Source organism: Danio rerio, chromosome 8 (genome assembly GCF_049306965.1).
Source record: "Danio rerio strain Tuebingen ecotype United States chromosome 8, GRCz12tu, whole genome shotgun sequence".
NCBI lineage: Eukaryota > Metazoa > Chordata > Actinopteri > Cypriniformes > Danionidae > Danio > Danio rerio.
Window position 1 is genome coordinate 1,082,373 of NC_133183.1, and position 19,866 is coordinate 1,102,238.

The 19,866-nt window shown below is 38.2% G+C and overlaps 2 protein-coding genes and 1 long non-coding RNA gene across 4 annotated transcripts in view; 2 read left to right on the forward strand and 1 right to left on the reverse strand.

Annotated features, from left to right (window-relative positions):
• The window catches only part of LOC141375561 (uncharacterized), a 21,126-nt gene extending 1,407 nt beyond the window's left edge, over positions 1 to 19,719 (reverse strand). The window contains exon 1 of the long non-coding RNA XR_012384014.1: positions 18,880 to 19,719. This is a non-coding gene — a long non-coding RNA (uncharacterized lncRNA). The remainder of the gene's footprint in view (positions 1 to 18,879) is intronic.
• plpp1b (phospholipid phosphatase 1b) lies at positions 1,066 to 18,832 on the forward strand. The gene is made up of 6 exons (XM_001334553.10): positions 1,066 to 1,391; positions 4,901 to 5,052; positions 8,371 to 8,642; positions 8,726 to 8,783; positions 11,298 to 11,474; positions 16,342 to 18,832. Exons 1-6 carry the CDS (start codon positions 1,289 to 1,291, stop codon positions 16,459 to 16,461), a joined length of 882 nt encoding a protein of 293 aa, XP_001334589.3. The 5' UTR covers positions 1,066 to 1,288; the 3' UTR covers positions 16,462 to 18,832.
• The window catches only part of ark2cb (arkadia (RNF111) C-terminal like ring finger ubiquitin ligase 2Cb), a 34,967-nt gene continuing 34,138 nt past the window's right edge, over positions 19,038 to 19,866 (forward strand). For both annotated transcript variants that reach the window (XM_005166679.5, XM_696125.9), the window contains exon 1: positions 19,038 to 19,236. In XM_005166679.5, coding sequence (XP_005166736.1) covers positions 19,176 to 19,236 — 61 coding nt within the window. In that variant the 5' untranslated portion in view covers positions 19,038 to 19,175. The remainder of the gene's footprint in view (positions 19,237 to 19,866) is intronic.

A 19,866-nucleotide genomic window follows, 5' to 3' on the forward strand; every position in this document is an offset into this window, starting at 1 on the left:
CACAGAACATTTAAGCAGTAATGGTTCCATAATTCATTCATCCATTCATTTCCTTTTTGGCTAATCCCTTTAGTAATCAGGGGTCACCACAGCGAAATGAACCGCTAACTATTCCAGCATATGTTTTACACAGAGCATGCCTTTCCAGCCGCAACCGAACACTGGAAAGCACCCATACATACTCATTCACACACACACACACACACACACACACACACACACACACACACACACACACACACACACACACACACACACACACTCATACACTACGGCCAATTTAGTTGACCAATTCCGCTATAGTGCATGTGTTTTGACTGGATTCATTCAGTCATTTTATTTTCAGCTTAATCCCTTTTTTAAACCAGAGCACCCGGAGGAAACCCACGCCAACATGGGGAGAACATCCAAACTCCACACAGAAACGCCAACTGACCCAGCCGAGGCTCAAACCAGCAACCTTCCTGCTGTGAAGCGATTTAACTACCTAAGGCACCATCATGACGCCATAATAAAAACAACTGAATAAAAACTCTTTTGATGTTCACTTAAAAAGCATGACTGAATGTCTGAGTTTTTTAAATACAATAAAATGCTTATAAAAATACTTTATTTTTCACTTTTCATATTTGTAACCTTTAAAAATAAGATATTGCACATTAAGAGGTTTATCACAAAGAATAACATTTGTTTTAATTGCAAGCTAACACAGAATTGTGCCTTTATAGCTTCCTCCTCCCCCTTCCCCGAAATCTTAGTATAAATCCCTATTTTAGGGCTGTTCTCTGATTTGCATGATAATAATCTTTCTTGCAGCAGTCATTTTACTTCTATTTTTGACTGTCAAATTGTCAAATTTAAACAGGATACAGTCTTTAGCATCTCTGACATTTCTCCCCTCTGATTTTGCAGTTTATATTTTGTATTTACATCATTTTTGTGAGGAAAACTGACTCTTTTATTCTGTAATGATGAGAACGCAACAGCACCAGCGAGTGCTGAAAGAGGAAACGGTGGGCGGAGCCTGCGGTGATTGACAGGCAGAGGGATTGACCTCACCATCATGCGATATGAAGTAACCGGAGGTTAATAACGGCGACACACGCGTCAGACACGGGAGAAAACTCGAAGATTCAAGCTTATTAACAAACTACAACGACGGAAACCCATCGGGTGACAACCGCTGTTGATGCTCAGATTATCTCCAGCTTAACTGAAGTAGTGTGTGTGTGTGTGTGTGTGTGTGTATATGAGTGTGTGTGTGTTTAAGTTTCGCTGTCGTTGATAAATGTTCAGCAGTTTGATGAGCAGAAGCCCGGTTGCGGAACTCAGAATGTTCGAGGCTCGAGGACTCTGGAGGGTTTGTGTGGACGTCAGCTGTGTGTTGCTCGGTAAGACCCGAAACACACACTCACTCAAAACACACAAACGCGGCTTATTATTAGCTGATGACCCGCGCTATTCTTATTCTTATTCTCCAACTGTAGATTCTGCTTCCGCCACTGACTCGATACAATGTTGCAACTTCACACAGACTGACGGGTTTATTCGCGCTAAAATGTTTCAGTTTGATTCTAAGAATAGAATGTGCGGCCAGATGAAAGTACAGTAAGTGTTTGAACTGTAAATGTTGACATAAGCAGTGTTTGCATTACATCCGCACTGTAGGAACAGTGTCCTTCACACACTCAGAGCTGTTTGCTTACATCCATTCACAGCACATTACATTCATAGTCACTATTTAGTTTCTTGGTCTTATACGAGTTGTGTGTTTATGAGCAGGTAATTCTACAATAAGGAAACTGTGATTGCTTATGAAAGAAATGTATAGGAATGTCAATAATCAGTAGAGTCAGACAACGCAGAATATAACGCTACTCTTCTTTCTTTGATCTCAAATGTTGAATAGCTTTTTGGTCTTAATATTTTTCCCTATTGACAGATATTCACATGTCATTGTAAGCAAATATTATAGTCATTTATAGTATATACTAGTTCTCAATCTTGGTCCTGGAGGTCCGGTGTCCTGGGCTAGCTAATCAAGCTCTTACTAGGCTTTCTAGAAACATCCTTGCAGGTGTGTTAAGGCAAGTTAAGCTAAAATCTGCAGAACACTGGACCTCCAGGACCGAGTTTGAGAACCCTTGGTATATACTATAGTACTTCTGCTTGGGTGATTCATTCAATAGTTGCCATGGTAACACAACAACTATAGTACTATAAACAAATGAACCAATACTGTAGTTTTTTATAGCTTTAGGGTGTATCAGACTACAATATACCAGTTTACTGCTGTAAAAACTAAAAGTATACTACAGTATTTATTACAGTTTATCATGAGAGTTAGTATTACAGTATGCTGGAGCATTCATTAACAAACATTTGTAGATACTATCACACACTTTACTTTAGTATAGTTGAAAACACTATAGTATTTACTGTAAACTATTAAAGTTTTTTTTAAATCTGTGTATTTGTCTTGTGTTAACTACAAATGCACCCAGCAGTAATTATTTTGCTTTAACAAGGGTTATTTCCTTGAGTTATCCTCCAGTCAATGCGTCTTGATTTAAGAAAATGGCAGTGTAGAATTGTTGTATTGATCATACTGGAGATTCTACTGGAGATCATACCTTAAATGCCAGATATTAAAGAAGTAAAATGTATTAACCTTGTAAACATGTGTATGTGGCGGCACAGTGGTTAGCACCATCGCCTCACAACAAGAAGGTCGCTGGTTCGAGTCCCGGCTGGGTCAGTTGTTGTTTCTTTGTGAAGTTTGCATGTTCTCCCCGTGTTGGCGTGGGTTTCCTTCAGGTGCTACGGTTTCCCCCACAGTGCAAATACATGCGCTATAACTATTTATAACTAAATTGGCCGTAGTATATGAGAGTATGTATGAATGAGGGTGTATGGGTGTTTCCCAGTACTGGGTTGCAGCTGGAAGGGCATCTACTGTGTAAAACATATGCTGGATAAGCAGCCTGTGGTGACCTCTGATAAATCAGGGACTAAGCTAAAGGAAAATGAATGAACAAATGATACATATGTATACTCATATTCATGCACACACTTTTAAAAGAATACTTATACCAATATATTACCCATCAATGAGTCACCCATCAGTCCAGCAGACTCCAACAAGCAGAATTGATTTATTAAGACATGTTCGTTAGTCTGCAGTCATACAGTGTCTTCAAGCTCACGAGTCTGCAAGAGCCTACAGGAGTTTCTTACAGGTCTTACAAGTTATTATCACAAGTCTGAAATCAAGTCTAAAAATGAGTCAAAGACATCCTTTCCATAATATGTTTTTAGGCGGAGGGGAGGAGTGGCTAGGTTGAGATAGCTAAGAAAAGCATGCAAATGAAGGAGGTTGGTAGGTGAATAAACTTGCCAAGCCACTGACCACACAAGTTTATCAACAAAAGGGTTTCTTTGGCCTGAAAGTATTACTAAAAGACAAACTTTTCCATTATATTTAAATGCAATATTTTATACATTTTTAAAATCAAAACTTTTTTTTACTTCTCCAGTGTTTGTATTATTTTTAAATATAATAATATTCAGATATTTGAGCTGGAAAACAAGCTCTTTTTTGCACTATTTTTGTAACATACATGCAATTACAGACACTCTAGCTGTCTTTCATTCATTCAGTCATTTTATTTTCAGCTTAATCCCTTTATTAATATGGAGTCGCCACAGCGGAATGAACTGCCAACTTATCCAGCATATGTTTTACGCAGCTGGATACCCATCACTGGGAAACATCCATACACACTCAATCACAAACATACACTGCAGACAATTTAGCCAACCCAATTCCCCTACATGCTTTTGGACTTGTGGGGGAAACTCCAGCACCCGGAGGAAACCCACGCCAACACGGGGAGAACATTCAAACTCCACACAGAAACACCAACTCACCCAGCCGAGACTTAAACCAGCGACATTGCTGTGAGGTGAATGTGCTACCCACTGCGCCATCGTGCAGCCCCGCTCTAGCTGCATTGTGTGCACTCTTTCTAGTAGATCACGAGTAGTGTGTTTGTGAGCAGGTAATTCAATGAGGAAACCGTGATTGCTAATGAAATGAATGTATAGGAATGTCAGAATAATACGCGGAGTCTGACAGACACACAATACAGTCTTCTTTGTCCTCCTCAGCTGTTGAACAGTGTGAAGTGAACTGATTATTAAGCAGGATTGAGTCTCCTCAGCAGAATGTGCACTGAAAGGCCGTTCTTCATTCTCATATAACTGTACAATACTGACTAACAAACACACATCAGCTGGATGTTTTAATATCCGTCCGTTTGTGTTTCTTCACAGAGACTATTACTAAATAGTATTGGGAAATAGAGTTAGTGTGTCCCAAACTCTAGTATGTTGAAAAAAGTTCCCGGTTGGTTAACAGTTTCAAGTAAAGATGTGAATTGTAGAAATATCCGTACATTAACTGCTAATATTACTCACAATACACTGTACATTGGTGGTGCATTTGTTTAGAACTACAAACTTGGGTAAAAAGTCTAAAGAAACTACAAACATGGCGGACGTGAGACCCACCGTTGAATACCTTTGAGATGAGGCTGATAACTTATTAAAAGCTCATTGTGGTCTGACATTTTAAGAATAGGTTTTCTTTCCAAAGCAGATTACTGAAAACTGATATTTTAGGATATTTAGTGGTTTGCTTTAGTGATTTATGAGTCTCTTTAGTACTGTTAATATTTTTAGCAGTCTACTTTTAGCTCCCAATCACTAAAGTCCTAAATGTAGCACTGACCCAACCACTATTTTTAAAGTAGGTCTCCTAAATCTGAGCTACTTTTGGCCTTCAGATGTTTTGTGAACACCTACCCTGATGACATCTTTATTTCTGCTTCTCTTCTAGCCGGACTTCCATTTGCGGTGCTAAATATTCAGCACAGACCTTTCAAAAGAGGCTTTTTCTGCAGCGATGACAGCATCAGATACCCTTTCAAAGAAGATACCATATCCTACCAGTTACTGATGGGAATAATGATACCACTGGCACTCCTGCTAGTAAGCCACAATCTGCTTTCTTTGTTTTAGGAGCTTTATTTGCCGCAAAAGTCTTCAGCCCATCATTAAATCTGTTAATATACTCATGTAGATGTGTGCAAATATTTATTTATTCGTTCAGCTTTCATATTCATCTAAATAATAATGTGCAAATGTTTTCATGATTTATGTGCAAAATACAGTTTGTAAAGCTTTTCTGTCTTTTAATAGATATACTATATGAAAGACCTGCTTTTTTAACCAAACAAGTGACTCTCATTGGATTTGTATTGTAAACCAGTGTAAAACCTTACAATAAGGTTTCATTAGTTATTTATTTATTTCCTTTATTAAGCCAGGAGAGCACATTGAGACAGTACTGTCTCTTCTTCCAGTGAGACCTGGTCATTAGACCATTAATACATTAGTTAATGTATTACTAACGTTAACTAATTATGAACGATAGTTGTGCAGCATTTATTAATCATTGTGCAACATTTACCAATGCATTATTAACATCTGGATTCATGCTTGTTAATAGGACTGAGTGGTCTCTCCAAAATGTAATTTCACAAAATGAGAAAGTTTATTTCACGGTAAGGATATATTTAACAATATAGTTTTAAAATAAAAGGTGGTTATTCCAGAAAAGGTATAAAAGGGCTTTATATAATGAATAAGCTTGAATATTTAGGAAAAGAAAAGGACTTAATCTTGTTAAAATATCAATGTATGTAATCTAGTTTTAAATTAACAGTGATAAATAAATTAATATAAATAAATATAACTCAAAAGTCATATTCTTTGGTTTTTGGAATGATAAAATTTCAGAGAAAACTCTAGCAGCCCAGGGTGTCAGAGACATTAAACCTATAGCCTTTCTGAGCACTGGCAGATCCCAAAGTGATGCAAATGCTACGGGCAGGGTCTCGACGACTGTGTCTTTGTGGATCCATTCAAGCCGAAGAAACTCTTTTGTTGATACATTTGTGTGGTCAGTGACTGGACAGGTTCGCATTTACATGACTTGTTTAACCACCTCCACCTATAAACTCTGCCCCCTCCTAAAACATAATACACAGAGGATGATCTGCTCAATTTACACTTGCAGACTCATGTGGACTTCTTGAAGCTGCTGTTTATCTACAGAACAACTTACACATCTCAATAACGAATTCTGCTTGAAACCAGGGGTCTGTTCTTCGTACCTCGCTTAAATGATCTAAGATGATTTTGCCGATCCTGGATCTTTTAATCTTGATAACTGATCTCTCGCTAATTTGGTTCTTCAAAAAAGTTTGTGAATCAGATTAAAATGTCTGGATGAACTGATCTGAGATCGCTGCGTGTGTTTTGAAGGACAGATCTATCGATCCTCGAAATCATGATCAGCAATGCAACGATTGGCTGACGGCACAGCAGCGTAATGACATCATCTGATTAATATTCAATTATCCATGTGAGCAAAATTACATCAAATTAGCAGTAAACGGTTTGTTAAATATGACACGCATTAACTTTCCACATTTGTTGTGAGCTGCAGGCTTTCCACTTTCACGAGTATTCATCATGTATTTCAATGCAAATCAATGTATTTAGTTCTACATTTAGAAAAGATTTTCTTTATTACAGTAGCCGTTTTTTTAATCGCTGTATGGAATAACTGGATGTTTACAAAAGCATTTTGATATTGGTAAAGGTGTCTGCAACTTTTGTGAAGCATAATCACTGGCATATTTACTGTCAAAACATGTTCACGACTGCATTAATGTATTATTATTATTATTTTTTTTAAGTCACATATTCTGCATTTCTATTATCATACACAAATTGTACTAAAGCGATCTAAAAAGTTCATATCAATACATTTTCTCTTTGTACTTTCATTTCCAGGGTGCAGATTGCATAAGTTTTGTTAATATAACTTTATTTATTTTATTAATAACTATAACTTTATATTTATAGTAAATTTCTTTTTACTATTTTCCCAAGTGTATATAACTACTACTTTAAGAAAACATCATAATTCGGTACTTTCTCTATTATCTTTGCTTGAACTGACCCGATCTAATCCTGTTTATATGAATTGAACCTGCTCCCGATCAGGTTTGAGCTAGCAGAACTGTTGCTATGACAACAACTCTCAGATCAGCTTTGAAGAACGAAATGATCCTGGATCATGTCAAATCGTCAATATCCAAATCCAGCTAACTGAGTAATCCACGTACGAAGAACGTACCCCAGGCTCCTGGCCTAATTTGGAATCTCATTTGACTATTTTGTATTTTATTTTTAACCTTATAAATATATTGAGCAAAATATGAGCACATTTATAATCCTATGCTGTCTATGCTGACATAGGGCCCTATCATACACCCGGTGCAATAAGGCGCAAGATATGTTTGGCACGATTTGATGTTAATTTTAGACCAGCGCAACCCTAATTTTCATGTTATGCATCCTGTTGTTTAAACCTGTTGTTTCCACCGTTTCCTCACTCCACCAAAGTAAAGGAGTAAAGTAAAGAGTAAAAGTAAAGTAAAGAGAAAGTAAAGAGGCTGAATGGAGGAGGCTCATTCTTTATCCTCGTGCTGCAGATGCTCTGTTTAACTGTTTTCTCGCTAGTGAAGTGTTCAGTTTTTAAACTTACAGAATTGACATGTAAATAGCAAATGCACCATGGACTGACTCTTAAAGGGAATGAGAGACGAGACTCTGATTGGTTTAATGTAAATTAAGCTCAAAACACACCTAGAACTCATGAAGAGAATCAGCACAGCCCTGTTAGACCATGCGCTGGGGCACAGAGTGGATTTATCCGTATTTAAAATAGCAAAAGTGAATTCAGACACAGCCTTAATGCTTGGGCACAATGTGCTTTACACTTTGCCCTTAGTTAAAATAAAGCCCATTATCTTTAGCAGCTCCTAAACTCTAATGGCTAATGCACAGACGGCTGCTTCTCACTCAGGGCTGCTGTTTATGCTAATGAGATGGAGAGATGGGAACTAGTGGGCGGGGCTTTCCCCCTCTGATGACACGTACAAAGGGAGAATGTCAATCACAGTGTTTCATTTATCAAGTCTGATTATAACAAATACAATAAATACATGTTGAGCATTAGAGGCTGCTGGAGATATTCACACACTGCTGACACACAACTGGGTTTACACCCTATATTAAAGTGATTTTTGCATAATAGCTCTCCTTTAAAATGTAAAACGTTATTTTTTAATTGAAAGTGTATTAGGTTTATAGTTACTACACTCACATATTTGTACCAAATTATTTACAGAAATAGACCAAAAAAAAATTGATCAATATTTCTCTGCTCCACAGATCGTCTTTGGCGAGTGTTTTTCCATATATCTGCGATCCCGAGCGTCCTTCAGTTATGAATATGTCGCGTGTGTGTATAAAGCAGTTGGGTCATTTGTGTTTGGAGCGGCGGTGAGTCAGTCGCTGACAGACATCGCCAAATACACCATTGGCCGGCTTCGGCCACACTTTCTGACGGTGTGTAAACCGCACTGGAGCCTCATCGACTGTAAAGCAGGATATATCGAGAACTTCACCTGTACAGGAGACCCCACGCTCACTAACGAAGGCCGGTGAGTGTCTCGCTCTACACTCTACAAGTGAATATTGGGTGTTATTTTGCTAATAATGATGATGTGAAATGTTTTACTGACAGGCTTTCCTTTTACTCTGGTCACTCATCATTCTCCATGTACTGTATGCTGTTCCTCGCTGTAAGTCTGCATTTATGACTGTATTACTACTAAGGCAATACTTTGTCAAATGTTTCCCAAATGATGTCTAACAGATTCAGGAGTTGTTCACAGTATATCCTCTAATATTTGTTCTTCTGGAGAAAGTCCTATTTGTTTTATTTCGGCTAGAATAAAAGCAGTTCTTAATTGCTTTAAACCCATTTTAAGGTCAATATTATTAGACCCTTCAGCAATATTAGTGTTGGATTGTCTACAGAACCACTGTTATACAATGACTTGCCTAATTAAGCCTTTAAATGTCATTTAAGCTGAATACTAGTATCTGGAAAAATATCTAGTCAATGATTAGTGTTATGCAAAAGTTTGAGCACCCTTATGGCTGTATAGTAATGTGCTCTCTTTATAAGAGAAGATCACAGCAAAATTCCATCCGGTTTCTTGAGAAAGCTAGATAATGTCATGTTTTTCAGACAGAAGCCTGCAGTGTAGTAGTATTGAGATGTGTAAAAATAAATTGAAGTGTAGGCTGTGCAAAAGTTTGGGCACCCTATTTTTTGTGTGGATTTTAAAACCTGCAGTTAATTACTGCTGATTGATTACACAAAATTGGTTTGAGTGAAAGCACAGTCACAATGCACTTTTTGTTTTTCGCCCCATAGACTTCTATTCAGGGCTGCACTTTATTGGAAAAATCTGATATTGCAATATTTTTTTATGATATAAATATTGCAATAAATACAGCTTTACAAGAAAGTTGAACAGCTTTATTTGACTTTTTTTTAGGGAGTCAAACAGTATTTAGGAACAGAAATTGAATAAATCACAATGCAAAATTACATTGCTTTGTTTCATTTCTAGTTCAAATATCTAAAAAAAACACTGGGATCAAGTAAAAATATTGGTTTGTGTGTTTGAGGGAAGTAAAATCATCTTGTTTTTATTTTGAAAAGTAGAAAAAAATTCTATGAAATGAGTATGAAAAACTTTTTTTGTTGTTGCATAAGTCGTATATATTCAGAACGAATGCATAAATGCAGTAATTAAATACAATTCTGTACTTCCTGTTCAACTGTAATCCGGATTTAACAGTGCATATCTGTAACGCTGGGGAGTGACACTGACAACAGAAGGTAGGATCCAAATGCAGGTTTATTCAGAATAGTCAGGCAAGCAATGGTCAACACAGGTGCAAACAGATCTATACGGGCAGTCCAGAATCGTAGTCAAACACAGGCGAGGGGTCAGAAGGCAGGCGGCTAAACAGGAGAACTGGATAAACAAGGCTAAGATCAAAACACGGGAAACCAAGACCAGGATAACACATTGTAATGTCACCTTACAGATAAACAAGACTCGGCCAACTGAAGGAGTGAATGTGTGGCTTAAATAGTGTGTATTAATCAGTCTCTGAAAGTCCTCAGGTGTGCGAATGTAATCAAGCTAAATGAGGAAGCAGGTGTGTGGGCGAAGAGCATGTTTGAAGTTGAAGTCCATTTACAAACACATTTGTAGTTCTCTGGTGGTTAGAGATCGCTGGTGAATGTGACAATATCTCTGTAATATGATGATTGTGGATGTGCACATTGCCATATCAATGCTGAAACCATTTATTGTTCAGCCCTACTTCCATTCATATGCAAGCAAATGTGGCAAACTGGAACCGCAAGCTTGTACAACAAGTTTCGCAGTTCGCTGTGTTGCAAAGTTCAAGCTTGGTGAACTCTGACCTGCGAAATCACATCACAGGAGTGCATGAGACCAATAGAAGATCAAAATATGACCTCTCTACACAGAAATACAAGATGTGGACCAATCGCTCGCTTTAAATGTCTAATCATCTTGTTTAAATCATTTTCGCAGCACCATACGACAGAATTTGGCATGCTTAAACTCTAGACTGACCGCATGACTCTGTGGACCTTAATAATCCCAACACAGGTGTAACCAATCATGAAAAAGGATATTTAAGAAATCTGCTAGTTGTGCTTCTCCTTATGGTCAACCAGAAAGAAGCGACATGGGAACTTCCTAAAGACTTAAAAACTAGGATAATTCATCAACATCAATTAGGAGAAGGCTGCAAAAAGCTATCACAAGTCTTTTGAATCTGTCTGTTTATGTTATGATGTAAATTGCACTGCATCTGTTGATTAAATAAATGTTATGTCAGAACTGAGTTGTCTTTTTCCATAGGGTATAAGATATATCCTAATGAAATTGCTGCTTTGAAAGGCCTGCAGACTGTGACTTGCGATTCTGATAATTATCAGGGGTGCCCAAACTTTTGCATAAAACTGTATGTACAGTCATCATTGCACAGATAAAATAAATCAGTTATTATAAATGAATTATTAAATTATCATGTTTAGAAATGTGTTGAAAAAAGCTTTCTGTTACACAGAAATTGGGAAATAAATATACTGGGGGTGAATAATTCTGAACTCAACTGTACATTATTGAAAGTTTATTGTAAAGTGTGAGCATTTCATCATGTGTCTAGATTAAATGTTGATCTGTGTGTCCTCTTTCCAGCTGTATCTGCAGTCCAGAATGAGGGCCGGGTGGGCTCGTCTGGTGCGTCCGACTCTGCAGTTTTCATTAATCGCAGCGTCTCTATATGTGGGTCTGTCTCGCGTCTCTGACTATAAACACCACTGGAGTGACGTTCTCACCGGACTCATACAGGGAGCCGCTGTGGCTCTGTTTACTGTAAGTGACCTGATTCAGTTCAATTCAATTCATCCTTATTTCTATAGCGCTTTCACGATGACGAATGTGTCAAAGCTGCTTTATAAGTGAAGCACTCAGTCAAGCTTACGTTATTTTGTAAACAGGTTTCCACTTTAATAAAAAAAAAAATATATATATATAGAGCAATCTCCATTAATGAAGCTATTTTAAACAAAAGGGTATGTTTTACCATAGTTTTTAGAGCTATAGCACCGCCATCTTAGAATATTGTGGTGTCTGATGTCATAGGATTGGATCTGTTCCCTCAGGTGAACAGATACAGTGGAAGTAATGGTCTGACCATGGAGACTGGAAAGATTAATTTAACCAAAGTGAAGTTGTGGACATGTATTGCATAGCTAATGCAAATACAAGCGGCTAATTGGTGTCCAATAATCATTAGTTTTACTTTGGCTTAGTCTATGATTTATCAGGGGTCGCCACAGTGGAATGAACCACCAACTCATACACTTCGGCCAATTTAGTTGATCAATTCCCTTATAGCGCATGTGTTTGAACTGTGGCAGAAACCGGAGCACCCGGAGGAAACCCATGCCAACACGGAGAAAATATGCAAACTCCACACAGAAACTTCAATTGACCCAGCCAGCGACCTTCTTGCCATGAGGTGACCGTGCTAACCACTGAGCCACTCTGTGTCCAATATATAAAAATATATGTGCCTTGGTCCACTCTCTCATGCTGGTCCAGCGCTGCCAGAAAAGGGGTTTTACATTCAGACTATTGCAATGATTAAAATGATACATGACTTCACGCTTTACTAAATCACATCCGTGTGGATTATGTCAAGACATATTTCCTTATCATCAAGTTGACATTCTGTATGAAGGAGGTAAAACCCTGCCATGTAAAAAACGCACCAATCTTAGTTTGGTTTGAGCACGAACAGAGGCATAGGGCTGTAGTAGCGAAAAGTCAAAGTAACTGCCCCCATTATGTTGGTACCTAACCTTGCTGAATCCAGGCAAGGTGTTGACATCAAATGATCGGTGTTTTAAAAAATAGAATAAGTATATTTTTGATATACTGGACACATATTTGAGGCTTGTATTGTACTTCACGCATCAGTCTTTTCATGTGTGTTTGTTGTGTGTGGTTAAATTAGGCTTTCCAGTCTCCATGTTCAGTCCATTACTTCCACTGTATCTGTTGACCTCATAGACTGTTAAAAAAAGGTTCACATGAGGGAACAGAACCAATCCTGTGATGTCAGACATTTGATTTTTCTTTTTATATTTCCCAAATGATGTTTAACAGAGCAAGGACATTTTCACAGCATGTATGATAATATTTATATAATATAATATTTATTTGTTTTATTTCGACTAGAATAAAAGCAGCTTTTAACTTTTAAAAAAAACTTTTTAAGGCCAATATTATTAGCCCCTTTAAGCTATATGTTTTTTGATATTCTACAGCAGTGGTCCCCAACCACCGGGGGACCACCAACCAATTGGTACAGGGCCACATAAGAAATCATAACTTATGTAGAAAATATTCCCCCGCGACTTGGTTTCACCCACTTACCCCCGCTATCTCACGTGAAATGGACTATGCCAAAATCTAATCTATATGGAGTTTCACATATTTATACTCATTAGGGCTGTAAAATGCCAATGCATACATTTAATTTGGCTATACGGTTGTATTATGAGATGTTTGGCACAGATGTTATGTATCTGATGCATATAAACCTTGATTGAAACATTTAATCAGACCGCGATAGGGCAACTAGCACTTGCGCACTGAGTTGTTCATGATTAACCTGGATGCTAGAGCGCAGCAGCTGTGTTCACGTGAAGACCCCCTGTGTAAACCTGGGTTTCTTTCGGGTGGGTGTCCCCCACATTCCAAAGACATGCGGTACAGGTGAATTGGGTAGGCTAAATTGTCCGTAGTGTATGAGTGGGTGTGTGGGTGTTTCCCAGAGATGGGTTGCGGCCGGAAGGGCATCCGCTGCATAAAAACGTGCTGGATAAGTTGACGGTTCATTCCGCTGTGGCGACCCTAGATTAATAAAGGGACTAAGCCGACAAGAAAATAAATGAATTAATAAATAATCTTATCCAGTGATGTGACTATTGCAGATACGCGTTGAATAAATGTCACTTTAAGCTGTATAGAAGTGTCTTGTAAAATATTATTTACTGTCATCATGGCAAAGATAAAATAAATCAGTTAGTAGAAATGAGTTATTAAAACTATTATGTTTAGAAATGTGTTGCAAAAACTCTTTTCTGTATGTATGTGTGTGTGTGTATATATATATATATATATAATTATTAAAGTGGAAACCAATTTACAAAATAATGTACTGTAAACTTGACTGACTGCTTTACTTGGCACACAAATTGACTCCCCTTTGAGGATGTTGGTGGCCGTTTTCCCCCTATTGACTGCCTTTATAACCACATTTATTGATTGCAAAGCCACGATAAAAAGATAATACATTTAAATTTAAACTAGGTGGTGCAAAAAAATTTTAAATTGAAACTAAAAATCATTAAGAAAACTTTATATGTTTATGTTTCTCTTGATTTTCCAGTTTTTTTCATATAATTTAATATTTTCTACCAACAGATTAATTTATTTGTAATCATTTTTGGACTTTGATCTTCGTTTTTTTGTTAGATTAGTTGATCAGTTGTTACTGTAAAACATCCTGGAGAAAATATTACTGTAAAAGAGAGATCTGTGAGGGGTCAACACATTTATGCTGAGCACTGTAAAGTTATACAAAAAAAATGCATTGATTGCAACGCATTTATCTCTAGTGCATGAGAATGAGAAATAAACTAAGCCAAATTATTTCAAATGCATAAATAATATTCATTGACATTTATCAACCTGGGTGGCTCTGTGTTTATCACTGTGGCCTTACAGTAAGAAGGTCGCTGGTTCGAGTCTCGGCTGGGTCAGTTGCCATTTCTGTGTGAAGTTTGCATGGTCTCCCTGTGTTGGCTTGGTTGTTCTCCGGGTAAAATGTAATGTAATGTGTATTTATATAGCGCATTTATTGTGTATGGCCATACACCCAAAGCGCTTCACAATCATGAGGGGGGGTCTCTCCACACCACCACCAGTGTGCAGCTCCACTTGGATGAAGCGACGGCAGCCACAGGACAACGGCGCCAGTGCGCTCACCACACACCAGCTATTGGTGGAGTGGAGAGACAGTGATAGAGCCAATTCGGTGGATGGGGATGATTGGGAGGCCATGATCATAAGGGCCGATAGAGGGACTTTGGCCAGGACACCGGGGTTACACCCCTGCTCTTTCACGAGAAGTGCCATGGGATTATTAACGACCACAGAGAGTCAGGACCTCAGTTTAACGTCTCATCCGAAAGACGGCGCCCACTGACAGTATAGTGTCCCCTTCACTTTTGCTGGGGTATTAGGACTCACACAGACCACAGGTTGAGCGCCCCCTGCTGGCCTCACTAACACCACTTCCAACAGCAACCTAGTGTTCCCTAGTGGTCTCCCATCCAGGTACTAACTAGGCTCAGCCCTGCTTAGCTTCAGTGAGTAACCGGTCTTGGGCTGCAGGGTGATAGGCTGTGGGTGCTCTGGTTTCCCCCACAGTCCAAACACATGCGCTTTAGGGGAATTGATTAACTAAATTGGCTGTAGTGTATGAGTGTGTGAATAAGTATGTATGAGTGGTGCCCAGTACTGGGTTGCAGCTGGAAGGGCATCCACTGTGTAAACTCTACTTTGTCTGTGTCATTCTACTGTGACAACCCCTGATGAATAAATGGACTAAATCGAAGGAAAATGAAGGAATAAATGAATCAACCTCAGAAACTAAATCAAAATAGTGTGTCCAGAAAAATAAAGTGCATCCTCTAAATGACATATGGTACATTTGAGATTTCACAGAAATATATATAGTTTAACAACGTAGAATATCTGCTTTTTCTCACAACCAACTGTGTTTCAGAAAGAGCTTTATTGCCAGGTATGTGCTCACATACGAGAAATTAGTTTTCGTGACAGAGCTTCTACAGTGCAACAGACTTACAGAGACAGGACAAAAAAATAATAATAAAAAAACAGATAATAAATGCAAATACACAAATAGACAAGTGTTTGTAGCGCTGCATTACTAATACATATATACAATAGCTATGTTTCCATCCAAAAATGTGAATAAACTTTATGCGCAAAACTGGATTATCACATAAAAGTTGTGCGAATGAAGCAGCGTTTCCATCCAATGAGTCAAAGCGAACAAAATCGTCACTTCCTGATTAACTAGCGCCAAATATCAACAGTAAAAACTGCATTTGCTGCAGTAGGAGAATTTGCATTAAGCTTTTCTAAATGAATGCACCTCAGAAGACAATCCTGACAGGCAGTGAGCACGCAGTGGTGTTTAAAGGTGTCAGACGCGGAGCACAGGCGCTCCTGATTCTGGAGGTCATTAATAATATAATAACACTTGTACTTTTCATAATGACCAAAACAACATTTCAGATGTTTTATAATGTGCTCAGCCTGACGTTTTATCCATTCACACACATTTTAAGCATCACATGATCTCTTTTAACAAAATCACATGACCTTTTTTAATGCGCATGCTGGAGTTTGTGCGGTAAAAGTGTTTTCATCGCAGTTTATGCGCATCTATACTTATCGAATAAAAAGTTTATCCTACCTGTAGCTTATAGCTTTTTTATGCGCATTTGCAAAATGCGCATAAAAAAGGTGGATGGAAACATAGCTACAGTTATATGTGCAGCTGTTAGCATGTTTCATTCATGCCTAAATAATAAACACGTCATCTATCATGATCATAACTCTCTCTCTCTCTATGCAGGTGTTCTGTGTGTCGGATCTCTTCAATGTGAAGTGTGTGTCCGATAAAGACGAGGAGATTTCACACACCAGCCTTCAGGAGACGTCAGATTCACCAAACCACTATGGCAGCACACAGTGACACACACACACATACACACACAAACACACACATACACACACCGGGATGCAGGACCATGCAAGAACCATTCATTTTAGAATAATTCAAGGGACAAAAGGGTTCATTTACTCAAAGCAGAGCAGTAGAGAATGAAAATTGGTTTCCATGGTAACAAAAAAATGCAATATTCACATTACAGTGAATTCCAAATTATGACTTTAAGCAGATAAAGTCAGATTAAAGGTGACCTATTATGCACCTTTTTACAGGCTATGAAATAAGCCTCTGATGCCTCTAGTAGTGAAGTTTGAGCTGAGAATAGCACACAAATAATGCTCTCTATCTCTCTCAAACTGACCCTTTTAGGCTCTAATTGTGGTGTTTTGGTGACTGTCGCTTTAAATGCAAATGAGATTGTGCTCTTTTCAGAAGAGGGCGGAGCTACAAACCATCACCAGATTGAAAACAGGACTAGTTCTCAGTGCTGGTCAGGTGTGCATGTGTGCTTCAGTGTGAGTGTGTGCTTCATGCTTCTGTCAGTCTATGGAGACTCCTGTCATCTAGAACTCCACATCTATAATCCTCTTAGTCTATGCTGACATTATCTTCAGCAGCTCAAATACTCTAATGGCTAATGGACAGACGGCTGCTTCTCACTCAGGCCTGCTGTTTATGCTAATGTGGGAGACTAGTGGGTGGGGCTTTCGCCTTCTGATGACACGTACAAAGGGAGAATGTCAATCACAGTGTTTCATTCATCAAGTCTGATTATAACAAACACAATTAATACATGTTGAGCATTAGAGGCTGGAAATATTCACACACTGCTGACACACAACTGGGTTTAAACCTCTTATAAAAGGGATTTTTGCATAATAGGTTCCCTTTAAGGGTCAGAGTTTGCTGTGGATAATGGAAATATTTGTGAATTTAATGGCACAAGAACACAAAGACATTCCCATCACGCCAATGAAAGGGAAGAAACTGTCGTACTGTTCAGAACAGAGTTTCACATTGATTTATAAAGCTCTTTAATGCATTCATATGTCAAACACTCCACACAGAACAATCTGATCTTATTAGTGCAGTCAGCAACATATACAAGTATTATCTTATTTTAGTGGATTGCATACTTGAAGACACTTGAGTAGATTTATTTCAAGTTTTTTTGTTAAAGGAAACAATTTTCAGCCAAATATGAAGAACCAAAGTGTCTAATTGCATTGATTTTAATTAAGTTTGCTTGTGTTTTATTCATAATTATTGTTTTTTTTATGCAGACATAAGACTACAAACTGTAAATATCAAAGCACTTGTACAATATTTTTGCTCATGTTTTCCTTTGTGGGTTAAAGACGACAAGGGGTTTTCAAGCATCAAGTCTTATTTTTAAATATATTAAATAATGCATATCTTCATTTTTGCCATGACTTCCAAAAAACAGCTGCTATAATCAGGGTTCAACGCTAAGGATTTTTTCTACTGGGCCGATTGGGCCAGTGGTTAAGATTTTTACTTGCCCTGCCAAAGTTTTCACTGGCCCCACCAAAAAAAAGAAGTTAATAGCTATTTCTTAGCCACATATTTTAAATAATGTGGCAAAATAATGTCTGTGAATCTAGAATTTAAACATTTAAAATATTTTAATAATGTATAATGAGCAAAATTCTAGATTTTATTGAAACGAAAGGGCTGTATGGAAAATGTGCTGGTATTAAATGGCAATTCTAAATAATTTTGATAAAAATGGCTTGCCAAACTGACGACAACTCTTTTTTTTTTTTTTTTGTTTCTTAATTTTGTACCCATGTAATTGTCTGCTTCCAAGACTTTAGAAACAGGTGTTTTCTTTAAGCCTCATAGTTTGATGTTGCTGCCATGCCGCCACCTTTTCGCTGTACTAGTTGTTACCAGGTTACGGAAAAAAAAATAACGTGCTCATCGTTACTGCCCGATAGGAGCCAGTGACAATCCTGTTCACTGTCCTGAGCATCTTTCGCGCTGGCCCTGGGCCACTGGGCAGTCCTTATTGTTGAGCCCTGATAATGTTATTAGGTGGAACAATTGTGCATCCTATTTAGAACAAGGATAATTTAATAATAACATATTAAAAGATCACTGTTTGATGCTGAATGATGGAATTTTTTCACCTATATTTTAAGGTTTTCTTTTCAGACATTATATGAAATAAAACTTTTTTTTTTAATGAAAATGTATGCTTTTGTAAATTTAATTTGATGCAAACACTGAAGTGTCTTTGACCCAAACATTGTGTGCAACATATTTTCCTTTCGGTGCTACATTTTATGCATTGATGACTGAGCTAGAGAGAAGAAAATGTATTGGGATATATACTGTCAAGTTTATTCCTGAATTAAAGCTCATGTAGACAGACAGTGTGTGGTTTTTGACTCTGAAGATCAGAATGGTTTTACTCACAGCAGCCGCGGCTCCTCCAGCGGTGTGATGGTGACAGCGCTGCGGCTTTCCAGCTTCGGTTCTTTCAAACGGATCGGAGATTCGATCGAGTCAGCTTTTTCCCTTACGAACGCTGTGCGAATCGATTCGCTCGAATCGTTCAGAAGAGCCGACTCATTGGCTCGATCTGTCGGCGAAGCGAACATTACCGCCGCTCTTCTTTGTCCTCGCGGTGACTGACTTCATATGATCCGCTGAATGTACATGATTTATTCATTCGTTTACACCCTGTGTGCATCAAACAGAAGACCTGAAGGATGGTGTTAGTTCACGTCGGATATTTGGTTCTTCCTGTCTTTGGCTCAGTGAGAAATAGAGGTATTTATAACACGTTATTTCACGCTCAGATCACATCCGAGGCCTTTTGCTTGTTTAATGCATGATTATTAAACCCACGACCGACCTATATACTAATGCAGGACCTAACAGAGAGGATATCCAATAAACAAGCTGATGATTTGTGTTTTTCTCAGAGAATCGGTGAGGCTTGATTCGGATCGGAGCGTTAATCTGTAAAGCTAAGCGAGCGAAGGACGCTTTTCGCTTCTGATTCGCTTTGAAATACGATTAAAATCAACATGTCGTCTTAAACGAGACATATTGGGTATGTCTGACACATAATCGATTGGTTTGATCGTGTGTCTGAGCGCTTTACGCTTTCATTAAGGTTTATTTGGGAGGTTTGGTTTTACCTCAGATAATGCTAGCTAAAGATGCTAACCGAGGCCCGAAAGCTTCACGGACAACAAATAAAGCGTCAGCGTCGCTTCATTAAAGCGCTTAAAATCACCAATTCAGACCAGGAACGAAACCTCAGAATGATCATTTGTGGCCAATTATCGCTAGCTCCACCTCACCAACTCAATGAGGAGAAACGAGCACTTTAAACCACCATCACTGACCTCATAAAGCTTTGTTTGATTTCTGTTTCTGATCTCCTGTCTCATA